The sequence below is a fragment of the Elgaria multicarinata genome, chromosome 3 (genome assembly GCF_023053635.1).
Source record: "Elgaria multicarinata webbii isolate HBS135686 ecotype San Diego chromosome 3, rElgMul1.1.pri, whole genome shotgun sequence".
In the NCBI taxonomy this organism is placed as follows: domain Eukaryota; kingdom Metazoa; phylum Chordata; class Lepidosauria; order Squamata; family Anguidae; genus Elgaria; species Elgaria multicarinata.
The window spans coordinates 158,292,293-158,312,500 of NC_086173.1; the positions used below are offsets into that span (position 1 = coordinate 158,292,293).

The following is a 20,208-nucleotide window of genomic DNA, read 5'->3' on the forward strand; positions in this document are numbered from 1 at the left end:
GAGCGGAAGGAAGGTGTGAGAAAGTCAGTCAGACTAGGATTGCCCCAGAACCGGAAATTTCATGGCTGAAGACCTCTGGCTGCATTTTAACCACCTCAAGTTTCCTCCAGCTGGAATCACACGGGCACATTCATGTCCTTTCACACTCTTTTTATGAGACAGATTTCATTCAAAAAAAAAATTGGATTTGTAAATCCTTCCTACATTAAGATGGAACACATTAACAATTCATTAGTAATTATTTTCTCTTTCAAAAATCCAATATTCAATCAATTCATCCACCCGTTAGAAGCTTCTTTTACCCAATTACATTCCTATGTGTATTTTGTTAAAGCTGAGCCTGCTTATGGTGATGCTTTCACATAGTTAATTCATTTGTAAATATTCTCCCTTCTTCGGTTACACTAATAATCAGTCAATTCCACAGCTCAAGTATTTCCCACACAGAACATTGGTATGGTGTCTCTCAAGAATGAATTCTCTAATGGGTTCTCAGACTGTGATTCCTCCTGGAGCATTCTCCACACTCAAGGCATTATAAATAGTTTCTCTCCAGAATGAATTCTCTGATGTCTGTTCAACTTGTCTTTCTCGCTGAAGCACTTCCCGCACTGTGAACATTTGTATGGTTTCTCTCCAGTATGAGTTCTCTGATGTTTCTTCAACTTGGCTTTCTCGCTGAAGCACTTCCCACACTGAGAACATTTGTATGGTTTCTCTCCAGTATGAGTTCTTTGATGGATCTTCAAAATGCTTAGCCAAGCAAAGCTTTTCTCACACTCAGGGCATTTGTACGGTTTCTCTCCAGTATGAGTTCTACAATGCCTCTTTAACGTGCTTCCCTCGCTGAAGCACCTCGCACAATGAGGACATTTGTATGGTTTCTCTCCAGAATGAATTCTCTGGTGTCTTCTCAAATGGTCTCTCTTAGTGAAGCATCTCTCACACTGAGAACATTTGTATGGTTTCAATCTAGTATCATTTTTCTCCTGTCTAGTAAAGATTTCCTCAGACTCAGGATCTTCACGCCCCGTCTCTGCAGTATGAAGTTGCTCATGAGTCATCAATTCTTCTCTCTGGTGGAAGCATTTCCGACAATGAGAACATTCATATGGTCTCCCCCCACTTTGAATTTCTTCATTACGCTTTAGAGTCTTTGAATAAATAAAGCTCTTTACACACTCAGTAGAGGTTTGAGATTTGTCTTCCGGATGGTTAATCTGAAGTCTATTCAAATTACCCTCTTTGCTATTCTCAGAAAATTCAGACTTACACCCACCTTTAATTGTTCGTTGATACTGATCAAAGCTTGGATTTCGCTGGAGATTTTCATCTGTCATGGGGCATTTGTCCTGATCCTCCCTGGCATCTATCATATCAGGTTCTATCTTGTAGCGATATCTTCTACCGTACTTGGAAAACATGAGCATGTTGTCCCTTGTGCGTCCTTTGGAAGGGGGGCTAATCACTGCTGTAAGATCTTCCGTGACCTCATGACATTCATTCTCTCTTCTCTCTGGCTCCGTCTCTTGACCCTTTTTAGACTTGCATCTTTCTTTGTGCATCTCAGCTGTGTCCATCACATTCGCTTGGCCCATCTGTGATGCTTTCCTGGACACAGCCTGTGGCTCCTTTCTTCCATACTGACAATCCTCCATCTTGACCTTGCTTCCCTTCATGTCGCCTGTGGAAATGGAAAAAGAAACGGTGCTCATTCTCTGCCAAGCTCTTTTCAACACAACCACAGCCTCCGTTTGCCTTACTGGTCCTTCTAAGGCAGCGGTTCTCAACCTGTGGGTCGGGACCCCTTTGGGGGTCGAATGACCCTTTCACAGGGGTCGCCTAAGACCATCGGAAAACACATATTTCGATGGTCTTAGGAAACTGTATTGACTGAACTATGTCATGTATCATCTTTTGTATTATTAAAGCTATTGTTATGTATTATTTTCATTAGCAAACCATCCCATGACAATGGATCGTGTAGAGAAGAACGAAAATAATTTTATGGTTGGGGGTCACCACAACATGAGGAACTGTATTAAAGGGTCGCGGCATTAGGAAGGTTGAGAACCACTGTTCTAAGGCATCTCTCTCTCTGCTGCATCCTGGTCTCTTTCTACTTCTGTAAACCTTTCAACCCCCTCCTTTATTCTTAAATTATAAGATAATTGAAGCATAAGATATAAATGTAATAAATAAGGCAAATATTAGATAAATTAATTTAAAATATTAATTACAAATAAAGACTGCCGACATTATGTTCTCGGTGAAGGAAGCCAGGACCAATACAGTAATGTGAGGCCTGTGAGAAATACAGAGAAAGCTGTACCCAATGGTGCCCCTCTGCCAGCGGAAGTCATACCAATGGCAGACGGAATTTCCCTTCATAGAATGGTAGATTTGGAAGGGGCCTATAAGGCCATCGAGTCCAACCCCCTGCTCAATGGAGGAATCCACCCTAAAGCATCCCCGACAGATGGTTGTCCAGCTGCCTCTTGAATGACTCTAGTGTGGGAGAGCCCACAACCTCCCTAGGTCACTGGTTCCATTGTCGTACTGCTCTAACAGTCAGGAAGTTTGTACTAAATCTTCATACATTGTTTTAATTATTACAGATTTTTTTTCTTTACTTCCCCCCTTTTTTGTTATTCTTTTATCTCATTATTATTATTATTAATTATTTATTTATATAGCACCATCAGTGTACATGGTGCTGTACAGAGTAAAACAATAAAATAGCAAAACCCTGCCGCATAGGCTTACATTCTAATAGAATCATAATAAGACAAAAAGAAGGGGAAGGGAATGCACCAAAAAGGCACAGGGGTAGATATGACAGATTTGTAAGCTGTTGTAATTGAAGCATATTGCTAAAAAAAAAATTAAAAAATTAAAACTATGGTAAGAAAGGCTGAGCTTCGTCTATTGGGCGGTATAGAAATGTAATAAATAAATAAATAAATAAATAATAGATGGACCAATATTTGCAGTTGATGTGAGGCAGCTTCCTGTTCCTGTGTTACGGGTGCCCCCCCTCCCTTTTATCTTAAATTTGATAAACTACGATGTCTTCACATCCACCCTGCAAGGTAGGACAGGCTGCAAGCCACATTTTGTCTCTGCTCCCCAAAAGTAGTGCTTTAAACACCCCTGTGTCTTTCCAATATCCCTTCATATACCCACTTTAGGTCAGGCTCGTAGTTATTATATAGAGGGAGGAGGAATGGATCCCTTTCCAGAACTTTCTTTAATCTCTTTAGCAACCTAGTGAGCAGGTTTACCAAGCAGACCAGCACATGGAGAGGCGGGAATCCAGGCAAAGCCAAAGAACCAAATCTACCCCAACCTATTCCTTAAACAACCAAGCAGAGAGAAGTTGCTCAAAATATATAAATGAAGCATCAAACTACCTTTCGATAACTTGCATACTAGAGCCTGAAGAGCTACTCTCCCACACGGCTTCCACCGGGGTGTCCCCTTGGGCTTCCAGGGCTTTGCAGAGTTTGTGCCTCGACTCTTTGCTCACCAGCAGAAACGTAAAAGTCCTTATAGGGGACCAGGCGGTTCTCAGGGAGGGCAATTCAAACTAACCAATCAATGTCCTCGGAGGACTTGGTCCTGCATCCTCCAGTCGATCCCCACTCCAGTCCTTTTGCATGAGGGAGGGGAATCTGGTGAGTCAGCCTGGAAGGCATAGAGATCTAAATTGGGTGCTTAGTCTGACCTTTGTTCAAACACGTTTCTAGAAAGATGGGGGGGGAGGGAAGCGTCGGAGTAGGCTGTCCTGAGTTTGATTTTATCAGAAAGAGACTGGGTATAATAAATATCCTAACACGTGTCTTCTAATTGAAGACAAGACATAGAATCATAGAATAGTAGAGTTGGCAGGGACCTACAAGGCCATCGAGTCCAACCCCCTGCTCAATGCAGGAATCCACCCTAAAGCATCCCTGACAGATGGTTGTCCAGCTGCCTCTTGAAGGCCTCTAGGGTGGGAGAGCCCACAACCTCCCTAGGTAACTGATTCCATTGTCGTACTGCTCTAACAGCCAGGAAGTTTTTCCTCATGTAGCTTCCTTTAACTTGAGCCTATTATTCTGTGTCCTGCACTCTGCGCTAATCGAGAAGAGATCCTGGCCCTCCTCTGTGTGACAACCTTTGAAGTATTTGAAGAGTGCTCTCATGTCTCCCCTCAATCTTCTCTTCTCCAGGCTCAACATGCCCAGTTCTTTCAGTCTCTCTTCATAGGGCTTTGTTTCCAGACCCCTGATCATCCGGGTTGCCCTCCTCTGAACACGCTCCAGCTTGTCTGCGTCCTTCTTGACTTGTGGAGCCCAGAACTGGATGCAACACTCTAGATGAGGTTTAACCAGGGCCGAATAGAGAGGCACATCCCCCACATCTGCTCTACACGGTTGGGAGACCCCAAATGCCAATTCCCAGGCTTCCATGGGAGCCACCTCTGATTAAAACCCGGTTTAGGTTTTGTGTTTCCCCCGATATATACATATTTGGAATTCAAATGAGGACCACGCTTTCTGACAATCGATGCTTTGGAACTGCTCTTTCTATCCACTCTTCTTAGTTCTTAAAATAACAAATGGCCTCAGTTATTCTTTCCTGCATTGACGGGACTTGAGCAAAAGAGCTCCTTACCTAAAGGCTCCACGTTCCCCCCGTCCTCCTGCAGGACTTGCCAGACTGTGGTCTGTTGGGCTGGCTGGGGCAAACCTGGGCTGACAATCTGCAAACACAGGCGACTTCCACGGACATCCATCTCTTCCTGCAGGGAGGAGAACAAGCAGAAGGAAGGACACTGTGGCAAAACCCCAAACAATTAATTCCACAAATATCAGTCCATGGATATACATTCCGTGAAATGAGTTAATGGAGTAAATTGCCCCGTGCCACCCGAACATTTACAATTATTGTTTTAGAGACAGTTCTGGATCCACGAGCACCCCCAAACTATGAACCTGATCCTTTAGGGGGAGTGAAACCTCAATCCGTCTTGTCTGGATTGAGTCTGTTTATTGGCCCACCGCCATCCACCATGATTCAGAACAGCCACTGCTTCACCTGGGTTTGATGAAAAGGAGACGTAGAGCTGGGTTACATCCACATATATTCAGTGAAATGAATTAATGGAGAAAACTGCCCCATCCCACCTGAACATTTTTAATTATTATTTTAGAGATAAACTTGAGAAAAGAGGTGGCTGGTTGTAAGGTTTTGTTTCTGCCTCTGGCTGCAACCCCATTGATCCTTGGGAGATCAGGGCTCTGCAGGCCTTCTCCCAGCTGCCTGGAAATGAGAACATCCCATCGGTGAAGTTCCTCAAATTCCAGCATCTCTGTTACCCTGAATCACCAGAACGTCACCTACCGCTTTCACACCAGTTTCGTCCATTTCTTGTTCTTCAGGAAGAAGTGAAGAATTTGAAAAGCTTGGGAATTGGCTTCCACTGCCTGAGAAGGACAGAAGGAGGATTTTACCAAGGGAAGCAGCCCCTTCTTTATGTTTAATTGAATAAACTAAAAAAAATTCCTCTTCATCAAACCTGCAGGAGTTATACTAGAGTGACCAGATTTAAAAGAGGGCAGGGCACCTGCAGCTTTGACTGTTGTGATGAAGAGGGAATTTCACCAGGTTCTCCATATCTACAAATGACACCTGCCGAAATCCCCTTTTCAATACAACAGTTAAAGATACAGGAGCCCTGTCCTCCTTTTCATACTGTCACCCTATGTGAATGCTTATTTAGACAACCTGATTAGTGAATGTGGGGGGGGGGGGATACAATTCTGTACCTTTACTATAAAAATATTTTTTCCATATGCTGTTTTAACATGTTATTGTGACTTTAGAGCTGACACATTGGACACTATTATTGTTTTCTTTATTTTATATATAGTGGAAGCTTCTGCACCGTTGGATTTCTTTGGAGGGGTTTACGGTGGTGTATCGGCAAGGAGAAAGTGTTTTGTATACTTTTTACAAACTGTATACGTAAGAATTCTGAATATATCACTCACATTTGTAATAGATTGTGTCTATCTTAAATTCCACGTGTGAGTCTTTGTGGTTGAGTGCTCAGCACCCCAATTGTGTTTTTGCAATTTCAACCACAGCCTTCTATTTTCTCTACACCATGTATAAATATACATAAATATACGGTGTGCGCTTGACCAGCTTCCTGAAGGTAAAATCAGGAATGCTAGAATGCCAGAGAAGAAATAAAATCAGCAGGTCCACTCACTGACGGTCAAGTGCTTGGTGGCATATTATTTCCTATATATGGTGTAACTGCTGTTTATATCTACTTCTAATGCTTTCACAAAGACAGAATTGAAGCAAATGGTCAGTGTTATGCAGAGAGAGATGCCTGAGGAAGAGGAAGAGGGATTGAACTATTGATGGCAAAACAAGTTGGCAAAGACTGCTGGCAAGGGATGGGTTGCACCTCACAAGGGCTGGAAAGAATGAGTTCGGCCACAGCATGAAGAACTTCATCAGGAGGGCTTTAAACTGAATCTTGCAGGGGTGGGAGACATAAATTTTGAGGCAACAATGGATGAAGGCCAATGCACCACAGTACAGAGAACAGCTCCAACAGAGTCCCAAAATAGTGTCTGCAACAAGGTAGGAACAAAGCCAAACTATAAAACACATGGTCTTCGATGTCTATATACTAATGCCCAGAGCATGGGAAACAAACAGAATGAACTTGAACTCTTATTACATGAAGGCAAATACGACTTGATAGGTATAACTGAAACTTGGTGGGATGACTCCCATGACTGGAATACAGCAATTGAAGGATATAACTTGTTCAAAAAGAACAGAAGAAATAGAAAGGGAGGTGGAGTTGCACTATATGTTAAAAATACCTATCCCTGCACAGAAATACAGGCGGATGAGATTGGGAGCCCCGTTGAGAGCGTCTGAATTAAAATAAATGGGGCTAGGAATAAAAAGAATATGATAATCGGAGTCTACTACCGACCACCCAATCAAGAAGACGAGGACGAAACTTTTGAGAAACAAATTGCCAGTGTTTCAAGGAAGTGTGATGTAGTAGTGATGGGGGACTTCAATTACCCTATCTGTTGGGAGACCATTACTGCCAAAAGCGGCCCTTCCAAGAAATTCCTGACATGTATGGGTGATAACTTTCTCCTACAGAAAGTGGTGGAAGGAACTAGAGGATCGGCAATCCTTGACTTGTTATTCACCAATAGGGATGACTTAGTGGATAAAGTGGCAGTTACGGGAACTCTGGGGGAAAGTGACCACGTCATACTTGAATTCTTGATTATGAAGGAGACAAAAGCCATACACGTACTCTGGATTTTAGGAAAGCTGATTTTAATAAACTCAGAACTATAATAAGTAAGGTCCCGTGGCAAGGGAGCCTAAAAAGAAAAGGAGTGCAGGATGGGTGGGAGTATCTAAAAAATGAAATTTTAAAGGCACAGTTACAAACAATTCCAACAAGGAGAAAAGATAGAAGACAACAGAGGAAACCAATGTGGCTCCACAAAAAGCTTATTGATGAACTGAAAACAAAAAGGGATACATATAGGAAGTGGAAGGAAGGCCAGGCTACAAAAGAAGAGTACAGACAAGTGGCGCAGAAGTGCCGAAATGGCGTCAGGAAGGCTAAAGCTGTGAATGAGCTGAGATTAGCGAGGGATGCTAAAAGCAATAAAAAGGCTTTCTTCAGATACGTGAGTAGTAAAAGACAGAGGAAAGAAATGGTGGTTCAACTGCTTAATGAGGATGGCAAATTGATAACAGACGACAAACAAAAGGCTGAAGTGCTCAATTCCTACTTTGCCTCGGTCTTCTCCCAAAAGCGGGTCTATGACCCCCCTGGAAAAAGTGAAGCAGAAGTTGAGGGGGCAGGATTGCAGTTTGAGATTGATAAACAAATGGTCAAAGAACACCTAATTTCCTTGAATGAGTTCAAATCTCCAGGGCCCGATGAACTGCATCCTAGAGTAATGAAGGAGCTAGCGGAAGAACTCTCAGAACCTTTGTCTATTATCTTTGCAAAATCATGGAAGACGGGTGAGGTGCCGGACGACTGGAGGAGGGCTAACGTTGTCCCTATCTTCAAAAAGGGCAAAAAGGAGGAACCTGGGAACTACAGACCAGTCAGTCTGACATCCATCCCTGGGAAAATTCTGGAGCAGATTATAAAGAAGTCAATCTGTAAACACCTTGAAATCAATGCAGTGATTACTAGAAGCCAACATGGATTTGTCAGGAACAAATCCTGTCAGACTAATTTGATCTCATTTTTTGATAGGATAACCTCCCTTGTGGACTGTGGGAATGCTGTGGATGTCATATATCTTGACTTCAGCAAAGCTTTTGACAAAGTACCACATGACATTCTGATTAACAAACTAGCTAAAAGTGGGCTAGATGGAACAACTATTAGGTGGATCCACAGTTGGCTACAGAATCGGACTCAAAGAGTACTTATCAATGGAACCTTCTCAAACTGGGGAGAGGCAACGAGTGGGGTGCCTCAGGGCTCAGTCCTGGGCCCAGTGCTCTTCAACATTTTTATTAATGATTTGGACGAGGAGGTGCAGGGAACGCTGATCAAATTTGCAGATGACACCAAATTGGGTGGGATAGCTAATACCCTGGAAGACAGAAACAAACTTCAAAGTGATCTTGATAGGCTGGAGTGCTGGGCTGAAAACAACAGAATGAAATTTAATAGGGATAAATGCCAAGTTCTACATTTAGGGAATAGAAACCAAATGCACAGTTACAAGATGGGGGACACTTGGCTCAGCAATACTACAAACGAGAAAGATCTTGGAATTGTTGTAGATCACAAGCTGAATATGAGCCAACAGTGCGATATGGCTGCAAGAAAGGCAAATGCTATTTTGGGCTGCATTAATAGAAGTATAGCTTCCAAATCACGTGAGGTACTGGTTCCTCTCTATTCGGCCCTGGTTAGGCCTCATCTAGAGTATTGCGTCCAGTTCTGGGCTCCACAATTCAAGAAGGACGCAGACAAGCTGGAGCGTGTTCAGAAAAGGGCAACCAGGATGATCAGAGGTCTAGAAACAAAGCCCTATGAAGAGAGACTGAAAGAACTGGGCATGTTTAGCCTGGAGAAGAGAAGATTGAGGGGAGACATGATAGCACTCTTCAAATACTTAAAAGGTTGTCACACAGAGGAGGGCCAGGATCTCTTCTCGATCCTCCCAGAGTGCAGGACACGGAATAATGGGCTCAAGTTAAAGGAAGCCAGATTCCGGCTGGACATCAGGAAAAACTTCATGACTGTTAGAGCAGTGCGACAATGGAATCAGCTACCTAGGGAGGTTGTGGGCTCTCCCACACTAGAGGCATTCAAGAGGCAGCTGGACAACCATCTGTCAGGGATGCTTTAGGGTGGGTTGCTGCATTGAGCAGGGGGTTGGACTCGATGGCCTTGTAGGCCCCTTCCAACTCTGCTATTCTATGATTCTATGATTCTAAGTTCAATGTGGTTGGTGGGCCTAGAAGGCCTAAAGGGGGAGCTAAGAAATTAAGGCAAGTAGGCTTGATATACCTGCTTTGTATGTAGGCCTCTGTATGGAGTTTGGTTCTTGCAAGTGAACTGAATGATGGGATTGGAATCATGGAAGTGCCTGAATGTGCATTAATGCTAAAACGGTGATATCAACCAGGAAATGCTTGATTGGAATTTCTGACTGTTAAGACTTCTTGATATATAAGGAGGACTGACCATGCAGTCCAATCTGACATTGCTGGAAAACTCATGGACCATTTGTTGATACGGTATAATGAAGAAGTTTTCTTTCATCTCTCTTTGTTTTGCTAATTAGTTCGGATGCCACCATGTCTAAATACACCTGCCTTTCACACTGGCAGTTGTCTGTAGGACTTTCTCCATAAGCTGTATTACGCTCAATAAAACAGAGTTGGCTTACAACCAAAGTGAATTTTTATCTTTAACATCTGCAAAAAGTCCTCCGGAAGCTAAAACGCACAGAGCACAAGGAAGGTGTGAGAAAGTCGGTCCAACTAGGATTGCACCAGAACCTGCCTCCGCACCAGGCTCTCTGAAGTTACAGGAGTTTGGGAAGGGTCTTCCTTTTCACTTTGGTCAGACAATTGTCTCGCTTAGTTTGCATAGTTTTGCCTAGGGGGAAGTTTCCAAGAGATTAGCTTCTCTTCAGGTAGAAGAGATGTTTGCTGCTTAATAAAAGCTTTGTGGATTACCAAGCAGGCCTCTTCATTTGTCTCCCATCGGAAGCAGGAGCTGTCTGAGAAACACCACAATCATCATGATGCTGAACATATCCTCCAATCAACCACATGGTGATAATGACAACATTACTCATAGGAGGCAATGTTGAGACCGCAAATTTCATGGCTGAAGACCTCTGGCAGCATTTTAACCCCCTCAAGTTCCCTCCAGCTGAAATCACACGGACACATTCATGTCCTTTCACACTCTTTTAATAAGACAGATTTCATTCAAAAAAAATTATTTGGATTTGTAAATCCTTCCTACATTAGGATGGAACACAAAAACAATTCATTTGTAATTATTCTCTCTTTCAAAAATCCAATATTCAATCAATTCATCCACCCATTAGAAGCTTCTTTTACCCAATTACATTCCTATGTATATTTTGTTAAAGCTGAGGCTGCTTATTAACATTTACATAGTTAATTCATTTGTAAGTATGCCCTCTTCTTCGGTTACACAAATAACTAGTCAATTCCTCAACTCAAGCATTGCCCACACTGAGAACATTGGTACGGTGTCTCTCAAGAATGAATTCTCTAATGGGTTCTCAGACTGTGAGTCCTCCTGGAGCATTCTCCACACTCAAGGCATTATAAATAGTTTCTCTCCAGAATGAATTCTCTGATGTCTGTTCAACTTGGCTTTCTCGCTGAAGCACTTCCCGCACTGTGAACATTTGTATGGTTTCTCTCCAGTATGAGTTCTCTGATGTTTCTTCAACTTGGCATTCTCGCTGAAGCACTTCCCGCACTGTGAACATTTGTATGGTTTCTCTCCAGTATGAGTTGTCTGATGTTTCTTCAACTTGGCATTCTCGCTGAAGCACTTCCCGCACTGTGAACATTTGTATGGTTTTTCTCCAGAATGAATTCTCTGATGTCTCTTGAAATTGGTGTTCACGCCGAAGCACTTCCCACACTGAGAACATTTGTATGGTTTCTCTCCAGAATGAATTCTCTGGTGTCTTCTCAAACTTCTTGTCACAGTGAAGCACTTCCCACAATGAGAACATTTGTATGGTTTCTCTCCAGTATGAGTTCTATGATGTTTCTTCAACTTGTCTCTCTTAGTGAAGCACCTCCCACACTGAGAACATTTGTATGGTTTCTCTCCAGTATGAGTTCTATGATGGACCTTCAAATTGATTTGTTGAGTGAAGCTTTTCTCACACTCTGGGCATTTGTACGGTTTCTCTCCAGTATGAGTTCTCTGATGGATCTTCAACGTGCTTTTCACTCTGAAGCATTTCCCACACTGAGGACATTTGTGTGGTTTCAACCTAGTATCAATTTTCTCATGTCTAGTGAAGATTTCCTCAGACTCAGGATCTTCATGCCTCTTCTCTCCATTATGAAGTTGCTCATGATTCATCAATTCTTCTCTCTGGTGGAAGCATTTCCGACAATGAGAACATTCATATTGTCTCCCCACACTTTGAATTTCTTGATTATGCTTTAGAGACTTTGAATAAATAAAGCTCTGTACACACTCAGTAGAGGTTTGAGATTTGTCTTCTGGGTGGTTAATCTGAAGTCCATTCGAATTACCCTCTTTGCTATTCTCAGAAAATTCAGACTTACTCCCACCTTTAATAGTTTGTTGATACTGATCAAAGCGTGGATTTTGGTGGAGATTTTCATCTGTCATGGGGCATTCGTCCTGATCCTCCCTGGCATCTATCATATCAGGTTGTAACTTGTAGCGATATCTTCTACCGTACTTGGAAAACATGGGCATGTTGTCCCTTGTGCGTCCTTTGGAAGGGGGGCTAACATCAGCTGTAAGAACTTCTGTGACTTTATGACATTCATTCTCTCTTCCCTCTGCCTCCGTCTCCTGTCCCTTACTGGACTTGCATCCTTCTTTGTGCATCTCAGCTGTCTCCATCACATTCGCTTGGCCCATCTGTGATGCTTTCCCGGACACAGCCTGTGGCTCCCTTCCTCCATACTGACAATCCTCCATCTTGACCTTGCTCCCCTTCCTGTCGCCTGTGGAAAAAGAAATGGTGCTCATTCTCTGCCGAGCTCTTTTCAACACAACCACAGCCTCCATTTGCCTGACTCTTCCTTCTAAGGCATCTCTCTCTCTCTCTCTGCTGCATCCAGGTCTCTTTCTATTTCTGTAATCCTTTCAACCCCCTCCTTTATTCTTAAATTATAAGATAATTGAAGCATAAGATATAAATGTAATAAATAAGGCAAATATTAGATAAATTAATTTATAATATTAATTACAAATAAAGACTGGTAACATTATGTTCTCGGTGAAGGAAGCCAGGACCAATACAGTATTGTGAGGCCTGTGAAAAATGCAGAGAAAACTGTACCCAATGGTGCCCCTCTGTCAGCAGAAGAGATACCAATGGCAGACGGAATTTCCCTTCATAGAATGGTAGATTTGGAAGGGGCCTACAAGGCCATCGAGTCCAACCCCCTGCTCAATGCAGGAATCCACCCTAAAGCATACCTGACAGATGGTTGTCCAGCTGCCTCTTGAAGGCCTCTAGTGCGGCAGAGCCCACAACCTCCCTAGGTAACTGGTTCCATTGTTGTACTGCTTTAACAGTAGGTATGTTTTTCCTGAAGTCCAGCCATAATCCGGCTTCCTGTAACTTGAGCCCGCTGTGTCCTGCACTCTGCGCTAATCAAGAATAGATCCTGGCCCTCCTCTGTGTGACAACCTTTTAAGTATCTGAAGAGTGCTATCATGTCTCCCTCAATCTTCTCTTCTCCAGGCTAAACATGCCCAGTTCTTTCAGTCTCTCTTCATAGGGCTTTGTTTCCAGACCCCTGATCATCCTGGTTGCCTGCCTCTGAACACGCTCCAGCTTGTCTGCGTCCTTCTTGAATTGTGGAGCCCAGAACTGGATGCAATACTCTAGATGAGGCCTAACCAGGGCCGAATAGAGAGGCACAGTCCCCACACCTGCTCTAAATGCTTGGGAGACCCCAAATTCCTGCATTGACGGGACTTGAGCAAAAGAGCTCCTTACCTAAAGGCTCTACATTCCCCCCGTCCTCCTGCAGGACTTGCCAGACTGTGGTCTGTTGGGCTGGCCGGGGCAAACTCCGGCTGACGATCTGCAAACACAGGCGACTTCCACGGACATCCATCTCTTCCTGCAGGGAGGTAAATAGGCAGAAGGAAGGACACTGTGGCAAAACCCCAAACAATTAATTCCACAAATATCAGTCCATGGATATACATGGCGTGAAATGAATGAATGGAGTACACTGCCCCGTGCCACCCGAACATTTACAATTATTGTTTTAGAGACAGTTCTGGATCCATGAGCACCCCCAAACTATGAACCCGATCCTTTAGGGAGAGCGAAACCTCAATCCGTCTTGTCTGGATTGAGTCTCAGTTTATTGGCCCACCGCCATCCACCATGATTCAGAACAGCCACTGCCTCACCTGGGTTTGATGAAAAGTAGAGGCAGAGCTGGGTGTCATCCGCATATATTCAGTGAAACAAATTAATGGAGAAAACTGCCCCATCCCACCCGAACATTTTAGAGATAAACTTGAGAAAAGAGGTGGCTGGTTGCAAGATTTCGTTTTTGCCTCTGGCCGCAACCCCATTGTTACTTGGGGGATGAGGGCTCTGCAGGCCTTCTCCCAGCTGCTTGGAAATGAAAACATCCCATTGGCGAAGTTCCTCAAATTCCAGCATCTCTGTTACCCTGAATCACCAGAACGTCTCCTACCGCTTTCACACCAGTTTGGTCCGTTTCTTGTTCTTCAGGAAGAAGTGAAGAATTTGAAAAGCTGGGGAATTGGCTTCCACTGCCTGAGAAGGACAGAAGGAAGATTTTATAAAAGGAAGCAGCCCCTTCTTTCCTTTGTGCTTAGGATAGCCGGGATTATTATTTTACTCATAACATTAATAAAGAGAGAGAAGAATTATTGTCAACAAAATTGAAATGATTCCGAGATCCCTGAACTTCTAAAATAGTGACATGGGTGCTAGATTTCAAACGAAAAAGGCACCGTAGGAACAATGGTCGTCTCTGGTGTTAATAGATAATTTGAAAATTAGCTACTTCCCCAAGTTAAAAAAACAACAACGCTACTGGAAGCTCCTTCTAGGAACACCGTTAATCTTCACATGTGCCTGCATGCAGAAACAACTGTGCTGTAAGGAGGAGTCAACTTCTGAGTTACAAGATTGGGTTGTTATCTGGAATAATGGTAAAAGAGCAATGCACAGGAGACAGATAAAAAACTGGGTGCTATTGACAAAGGCATGGCTTCCGGTGATACACACTGCTTTTGTCCTACTGTAATCTCTAGGACACCTTTGCAGGATTTTTTCTTTAAACCCCCCCACTGAAAAACTGCTTTTTCAGTTCTGACAGTCTATGAGTATAACACAGAAACAAAAGAGAAGAAATTCTCAAATGTTGCCTATAAGTGTTTTAAATAAACATGAATGACCTTGTTTACCAATACAGATGACACATAAGAAATGGAAGGCCAAAAGTTTATTTTGTTTCCCATTTCCTATGTGTAGTATAAATATGTGGAGTTACAACATGGATAAAATGTTGCCTTATAAGATAGTGGTTCCCAATTGGTGGTCCCACCCAGAGCGTCCGTGGCACCTTTCACATATTCACCATTCATTCCCGGAGTCCACTGATGACGCATTCCTACCAGAAGTAAAATATACCATCACTGAGCACCTGCGTGATTTAGCGACTAGCTTCAGAGATTAATTCCCTGCACCTAATCCTGAAAACTCATGGAGAAGGAATCCTTTTGCACAGGAGCTGTGCAAGAGCTGCCCCCACCCCCCTGAATCTGAACTAGTCCAAGCATCGCACAATCACAAAAGTAGCATCACCGTTTTGCTTGGGTTCTTTGTAGATCTGTCCCTTCACAGGATCTGACGGTTCTTCAAACTCCTCCTTCAGCAGCCCCTGAAACAGGCAGGATGATTCTACTCAGAACAGAGGGCAAGAAACACTTTCTGCTCATCTGGATAAAAATGGTTTATCTGTGTTTTAATTCATTGAATATAGTATTTGCTGCTTCAAAACACCCTGCGCTAAGGCAGGATATATCTGTAATCAATAAAATATTAGTAATAATAATAATAACAGGAATATTGTAACATATTGTGTGTGGCAATACACTACAATGGGGGAAGTTTCTACAATTGTAGAACTTCTAAAAACAACGAAAAGGCTCTGATTTAAATTGGCATTCAGTGTCCAAAGTAAAGCTTGTCATTAGCTAGGTTTGATCACTTCTGCCCATATTTATCTTAGTAACTGCAGATGCTTCCAGCTACCTTATGTACATCCTATGTCATTTCTGAGATTCTAAGAATAAAATAGTGAAACCTCACCTGCCAGGCCGCTGTCACAGCTATCTGCTGGCTCATGAGGAAGTCCTCGGCCAGGGCCACGGCCTGGGAGCAGGTGTCCGGCCCTCCTGCCCGGATCCAGCCCTGGAGGTCCACTGGCAGGCTGGCCAGGAACTGCTCCAGGATCAGCAGCTCCAGGATCTGCTCCTTGCTGTGTCTCTCCGGCTTCAGCCACTGCCGGCAAAGCTCCTGGACTTGGCTGTGAATCCTTCGGGGGTCTCTGACCTCCTGGCAGCAGAATTGCCTGAAGTGCTGGCGCTGCGCCTCCATCCTCAGGGCTTCCCCTCGCAAGATGGCCGCCTTCACTTTCCCATAGTCCTCCTGATCTCTGGCTTCCAGGCTCTGAAAGGCCTCTTCTGCTTCCCCACTCAGGGCTGGCAGGAGCCGGGCTGCCCACTCTCCCCTGGGCCACCGGCAGGCCTTGGCCACTTGCTCAAAGGAGGCCAGAAAGGCCTTGGTGTCATCCCATGCCGCACCCTCTGACATCCCTGGGCTTCCCCACTTTGTGTGAAGGGGCTGCAGTGTCTTCAGGAACTCCTGCCATTGGGCTTCCCAGCGCTCTTGCACCCCCCTGGATGGTTCCGCATTGCCCTCTTGCGATGTGTCCCATCCTGGTCGCTCTGTCGCGTATTCTGGCTGAACTCCCCTGGAGGCTTTTCCGGCTCTGCCTGGTCCTTCTTCTAGTTCTGGGCCTGCAGGTTTTCTCTCCTTCATCTTTTTCTCTCCTAGCTCTGCCCTCTCAAATCTAGAGTTAAGAGTATTTCCAAACTAGACATTTTTAGAGGAATATCTTACACATAACCAATATTTAAAAGGTTAAAAAACTAATTTTGAAATACAATGAAAATTCCTGTCCATTGTTTACAAAGTATTTAAAAATAAAATAAAGTATGACACAGAACCAGAACAAATGAAAGAGTTCATAATGAGAAGAATATTTGGAACTGAAGTCACTCCAAACAAGATGCTGCATTAAGAAGTTAACATGATGGTAATTATTCAAGCAATAAACATATATGGGTTTTTTTCAGAGTTTCTCATGTATAGGTCAAAGTGAGATAGACAGACAGACAAGATTAGTATTACCAATGGTGGGAAATATTCTGTGGGTAAAAGTTTCTGGACAATCAAATTTGTAATAGAAGAGCTGGCAAGACATAACATTCCATTTGAACCAGTTCAGAGTGCTTCGAATATTTTATCAATAATCTTTCAAGAATTCTGCCAATTAGGATGCAATTTTGAACACCCATTTTGCAGATGAAGGACTGACACTCAAAGGTTACTGAAGGGCATCTAATCATCAACTTGGTTTCTGCCAAATGTCTGTGCTGGTGGGGGTAATGGAAGTTGTAGTCCAAAACAGTTTAAAAAATTAATTAAAAATATAGTGAGAAAGGGTGAGCAAGATGGAGCAATGTTTGTAGTTGATGTCAGGCAGCTTCCTGTTCGTGACCACTCCTTCTCATTTTTATATGAAATGTGACCAGGCATTATGTCTTCACCTCCACCCTGCAAGGTAGGACAGGCTGCAAGCCACATTTTGTCCAAAAGCAATGCCTCAACTACCCCTCTCTTTGAAAAATTCCTTTCACGTGCCCTTAGGAGAAGTCAGACTCATGGGTATTATACAACATAGGGAGAAGAAATGGATCCCTTTCCACAACTTTCTTGAAACTCTTTTAACAACCTAGTCAGCAGTTTTACCAAACAGTCCAGATCATGGGTAGGTCAGAGTCCAGGCTAGGCCAGAAAATCAAATGAACTCCAACACATTTATTAAATAGGGTGACCATATGAAAAGGAGGACAGGGCTCCTGTACCTTTAACAGTTGCACAAAAAAAGGGAATTTCAGCAGGTGACATTTGTATATATGGAGAACCTGGTGGAATTTCCTCTTCAATACACCAGTTAAAGCTGCAGGGGCCCTGCCCTCTTTTAAATCTAGTCACTCTAGTATAGCTCTTGCAGCTTTAACTGTTGTGATGAAGAGGAAATTTCACCAGGTTCTCTATATATACAAATGACACCTACTGAAATTCCTTTTTTAATACAACTGTTAAAGATACAGGAGCCCTGTCCTCCTTTTCATAGGGTCACCCTATAGTAAAGTACCAAGCAGAGAGAAGCTGCTCAAAAAACAAAGGGACATGAAACTAGCTCACCATAACTTCCTGCCTGGCATTTCTTCTCATTTATGTGTTAAATCTAACAAAACCCTAAATCTGACAAATCTGTCTACACTTCCACCCTGCAAGGTAGGACAGGCTGCAAGACGCATTTTGTCTCTGCTCCCCAAAAGTAGTGCTTCAACCACCCCGGTGCCTTTCCAATAGCCCTTCAGATGCCCACGGAAGGTCAGGCTGGGGGTTATTATCTAGAGGGAGAAGGATGGGCCCCATTTCAGAACTTCCTTTAATCTCTTTAACAGCCTAAGGAGCAGGTTTGCCAGGCAGCCCAGCGCACGGAGAGGCCGGAATCCAGGCGAAACTAGAGAGCCAAATCAACCCCAACGTAAAATGAAACATCAAACTAGCTGGCGATAACTTGCTGACTAGAGCCTGAAGAGTTACTCACCTGCGCGTCTTACACCTGGGCGTCCCCTTGGGCCTCCAGGGCTTGGCAGAGTTTGGGCTCCGATTCTTTGCCCACCAGCAGAAACACAAAAGTCCTTCCGGGGTTCCCAGGGAGGGCAATTCAAACTGACCAATCAAGATCCTTGGGGGACGGGATCCTCCCATGTCAGCTCTACTTCACTTCTTTTGCATCATCTGATTTATTGGGGAGGGAAATTGAAGCTGGAATGTCAGCCTGGAAGGCAAAGAGATGTAAATCTGGGCACTTTGGCTGATCCTTTGTGCACTTCCTTGGAGTAAATCGCACTGAAAGTCTTTTTGGCTCAAGCTGCACGAAGCCAGGAAATGGGAAGCTAAGGTTTAACAGCCATCCCCCATGATCAGAAATGTTGTGCAAAATCACACATTTGCTTACAATTTACTCACATGTCTCCTTGGTCTTTCAGGCCTAACTCTAGATGGGGAAGATGGAGGTTCTGGAACTAATAAATGAGATGCCTGCTGGATCAGACCTTCATCTAGCCCAGCACTCTGTTCACACAGTGGCCAAAGAACTGCCCATGGGAAACCCACAAGCAGAACATGAGTGCAACAGCACCCTCCCACCCATGTTCCACAGCAACTGGTATACATAAATGACACCGTGACCCACAGGGGTTATGTATTTTGAGCTAAACATTATCGCTTAGTGTGTCGTGTGAACTGTTCCTAACCATAGTAGCCACCAAGGTTTAAACACGCCCACTAACCATTTGCTGCAAGGGTTAGCATCTTAGCCGTGACTTAGCGTGTTGTCCGAAAAGGCACATAGGTAAACTACCTTTGATACTGGAGGTAGCAGATAGCCCTTAGGACTCGTAGCCATTGAGAGCCATCTACTCCATGAACTTGTTTAAGCCCCTTTTAAAGCCATCCAAAATAGGGGCCATCTTGTGGAAGTGAATTCCAGAGTTTAACTCTGAGCTGTGAGAAGAAGTCCTTCCTTTTATTTGTCATAAATTGCTCACCAATCAGCTTTTTGGGATGGCCCTGGGTTCTAGTATTATACAGATAATATAAACGTAGTATTATAAAAATAAGTATAGTACCAGTAGGCACTTAGAATCAAAAGCCTCACTCAGACCAAAGTCCTAAGGCAGTCAGTGGAGGCTGGTGATTCCGATGTCAGCGGGGTGGTGAATCCGCTCTGGGTTTCACTCGGAACCAACCAGAGCTCTAAAGAAGCGATCCAGGAGCACTTTGGATAGCTCCTTTAGAGTTCTGACGGAAACCTGGAGTGGATCCACACACCCCACTGACATCACAGCCACCACTGAATGGCGTAAAGCCCTGTCCACGCATCCAAGAGAATGTGTGATAGTTTAAAATGTGTCTTGGAATAGGGCCATGTACTCTCTGTGCGCCCAGGAACCCTAAAAAGGCAGGGGCTGCAATCACACAGAGAGTTGTATTAACATTCGAGTTGTATTTACATTCAACTGCTAATTAGTTCAGATGCTACCATGTATAAACACACATAAATATAGGTGTGCGCTTGACCATCTTCTTGAAGGTAAAATCAGGAGTGCTAGAATGCCAGAGAAGAAATAAAATCACCAGGTCCGCTCACTGACAGTCAAGTGCTTGGTGGCATATTATTTCCTATGTACGATGTAAATGCTGTATTAAATCTACTTCTAATGCTTTCACAAAGCCAGAATTGAAGCAAATGGTCAGTGTTATGCAGAGAGAGATGCCTGAGGAAGAGAAAGAGGGATTGAACTATTGATCACAATCCAAGCTCAGAAAAAGGGGGAGCTAAGAAAACAAGGCCAGAAGCCTTGATATTCCTGCTCTGTATGTAGGCCTCTGACTGTCAAAATTTATTGATATATAAGGAGGACTGACCATGCAGTCCGATCTGACATTGCCATTGACTTAGATGCTAAATATTTGGAATGCATTTTTTAAGGGCTCA

The 20,208-nt window shown here is 43.6% G+C and overlaps 1 protein-coding gene across 1 annotated transcript; it reads right to left on the reverse strand.

Moving 5' to 3' along the window:
* Positions 1–411: 411 nt before the first annotated feature.
* LOC134395629 (zinc finger protein 569-like) lies at positions 412–18,416 on the reverse strand. The gene is made up of 8 exons (XM_063121787.1): positions 18,253–18,416; positions 15,657–16,419; positions 13,293–13,419; positions 11,467–12,288; positions 5,389–5,471; positions 4,660–4,786; positions 559–1,684; positions 412–472 (listed from the first exon to the last, which is right to left on the reverse strand). Exons 1-8 carry the CDS (start codon positions 18,414–18,416, stop codon positions 412–414), a joined length of 3,273 nt encoding a protein of 1,090 aa, XP_062977857.1.
* Positions 18,417–20,208: the final 1,792 nt, after the last annotated feature.